This window comes from Empidonax traillii, unplaced genomic scaffold (genome assembly GCF_003031625.1).
Source record: "Empidonax traillii isolate 1590-97213 ecotype Southwest subspecies unplaced genomic scaffold, ASM303162v1 scaffold5363:size8526, whole genome shotgun sequence".
Classification (NCBI taxonomy): domain Eukaryota; kingdom Metazoa; phylum Chordata; class Aves; order Passeriformes; family Tyrannidae; genus Empidonax; species Empidonax traillii.
Window position 1 is genome coordinate 6,218 of NW_020960556.1, and position 2,309 is coordinate 8,526.

Consider the following 2,309-nt stretch of genomic DNA (forward strand, 5'->3'; position numbering starts at 1 on the left):
CATTTTTTGGGGGATATATTGGAGTATTTTCAGGGTCATTTTTTTGGGATTTTTGGGGTAATTTGGGGGGGATTTTTAGATTTTTTGGGGGATTTTTTTGGAGTATTTTTGGGGTCATTTTCTTGGATTTTTGGGGTATTTTGGGGTCATTTTTTGGGATTTTTGGGGGTATTTTTGGGGGTATTTTGGGGGCATTTTCTGTGGATTTTTTCGGGATCATTTCAGGACCTTTTGGGATCATTTTCAGGCTGTTTGGGACCATTTTTTGGGATGTTTGGGATCATTTCTCAGGCTGTTTGGGATCATTTCTGGGCTGTTTGGGCCCATTTCAGTGTCCCCAAGGGCGGTTTGGGATAATTTCTGGCCCTTTTGGGGCCATTTTTGGCCGGTTTGGGCCCATTTTTGGCCAGTTTGGGATCATTTCTGGGCCGTTTGGGCCCAATTTTGGCTGGTTTGGGCCCATTTTTGGCCCGTTTGGGGCCATTTTTGGCCAGTTTGGGATCATTTCTGAGCCGTTTGGGCCCATTTCTGGCTGGTTTGGGATCATTTTTGGCCGGTTTTGGGTCCATTTCTGGCCGGTTTGGGCCCATTTTTGACTGTTTTGGGCCCATTTTTGGCCCATTTGGGCCCATTTTTGGGCCGTTTGGGCCCATTTCTGGCCGGTTTGGGCCCATTTCTGGCTGGTTTGGGTCCATTTTTGGCCGGTTCGGGCCCATTTTTGACTGTTTTGGGCCCATTTCTGGCCGGTTTGGGCCCATTTTTGGCCGGTTTGGGCCCATTTTTGGCCAGTTTGGGCCCATTTTTGACTGTTTTGGGTCCATTTTTGGCCGGTTTGGGCCCATTTCTGGCCAGTTTGGGCCCATTTTTGGCCAGTTTGGGATCATTTCTGGGCCGTTTGGGCCTATTTTTGGCTGGTTTTGGGCCCATTTTTGGCCGGTTTGGGATCATTTCTGGCTCGTTTGGGCCCATTTCTGGGCCGTTTAGGCCCATTTCTGGCCGGTTTGGGCCCATTTTTAGGGCCCGTTCCACTCCCGGGGGGTCCGTGGGGCACTCACGGCTTCCCGGCGCCTCCTCTCCTGCTCCCTCTTCCGGGCCATTTCCCGCTGCTGGTCCAGCATGGCCTGGCTGGAGGGGGGTTGGGAGCTCTGGGAGCCCTGCGGGGCCGCGCCCGCCGCCGACACCGCCACGGCCACCGGCACCGGCACCGGCGTCTCCTGGCGCCGCCGAACCTCCTCGTGCACCCGCCGGGCCTGCTCCAGCGCCTCCTCCTCCTCCCGGCTCCTGAGGGAAACAAACAGGGATTGGGATCAGGGAATGGGAACAGGGATTGGGATCAGGGATTGACTGGGACACCCGCCGGGCCTGCTCCAGCACCTCCTTCTCCTCCCAGCTCCTGAGGGGAACAAACAGGGAATGGGATCAGGGATCAGGGAATGGGATCAGGGATGGATTGGGGCACCCGCCGGGCCTGCTCCAGCACCTCCTCCTCCTCCCGGCTCCTGAGGGGAACAGGGAATGGGATCAGGGAACAGGGAAGGGGATCAGGGCCTCCTCCTCCTCCCGGCTCCTGTGGGAATGAGGGAATGGGATTGGGATCAGGGATTGGGGATGGGAACAGGGATTGATTGGGGCACCCGCCGGGCCTGCTCCAGCGCCTCCTCCTCCTCCCGGCTCCTGAGGGGAACAGGGAATGGGATCAGGGATTGGGAATGGGATCAGGGATTGGGAATGGGATCAGGGATTGGGAATGGGATCAGGGAATGGGGATGGGATCAGGGATTGGGAATGGGATCAGGGAATGGGGATGGGATCAGGGATTGGGAATGGGATCAGGGAATGGGATCAGGGATTGGGTATGGGATCAGGGAATGGGATCAGGAATTGGGAATGGGATCAGGGATTGGGAATAGGATCAGGGAATGGGATCAGGGAATGGGATCAGGGCCTCCTCCTCCTCCCGGCTCCTGAGGGACACAGCACGCTCAGGGAGAGGGAATGGGAACAGGAACGGGAATGGGATCGGGGACAGGGATTGGGGGATGGGATCAGTGATTGGGATCTGGGGGCGGCGTCCTCACCTCACCCTCTCCTGCTCAGAGAGGACATGGGGATGGCTTGGGGTTGGTCTGGTGATGGTTATGGTGGTTTGGGGGCTGGTTATGGGTGTGGGGGTGATTTTGGGTGTGTTTATGGTGGTTTGGGTGCAGTTTTGGGGTGGTTTTGGGTGTGGGAGTGGTCTGGGTGCAGTATCCTCCTCTCATCCTCTCCTGTTCAGAGAGGACGTGGGGATGGTCTGGGGGTGGTTTGGT

General features: G+C 56.6%; 2 protein-coding genes across 2 annotated transcripts; both read right to left on the minus strand.

Moving 5' to 3' along the window:
• Nucleotides 1-543: 543 nt before the first annotated feature.
• On the minus strand, nt 544-1,011 carry LOC114073112 (balbiani ring protein 1-like). The gene has a single exon (XM_027910901.1). It carries the CDS (start codon nt 1,009-1,011, stop codon nt 544-546), a length of 468 nt encoding a protein of 155 aa, XP_027766702.1.
• Nucleotides 1,012-1,013: 2 nt separating this feature from the next.
• Nucleotides 1,014-2,089, minus strand: LOC114073111 (bromodomain-containing protein 4-like; the record flags this gene model as incomplete). Its single annotated transcript, XM_027910900.1, has 2 exons — nt 1,014-1,281; nt 2,079-2,089. Coding segments are annotated over 2 exons (279 nt in total), but the record flags the coding sequence as incomplete, so codon positions are not given.
• Between the last annotated feature and the right edge of the window lie 220 nt (nt 2,090-2,309).

Excerpts from the sequence above, each read along its gene's own strand:
- LOC114073112 (XM_027910901.1), bottom strand. The coding sequence starts at position 1,011 with ATGGGCCCAAACCGGCCAGAAATGGGCCTAAACGGCCCAGAAATGGGC.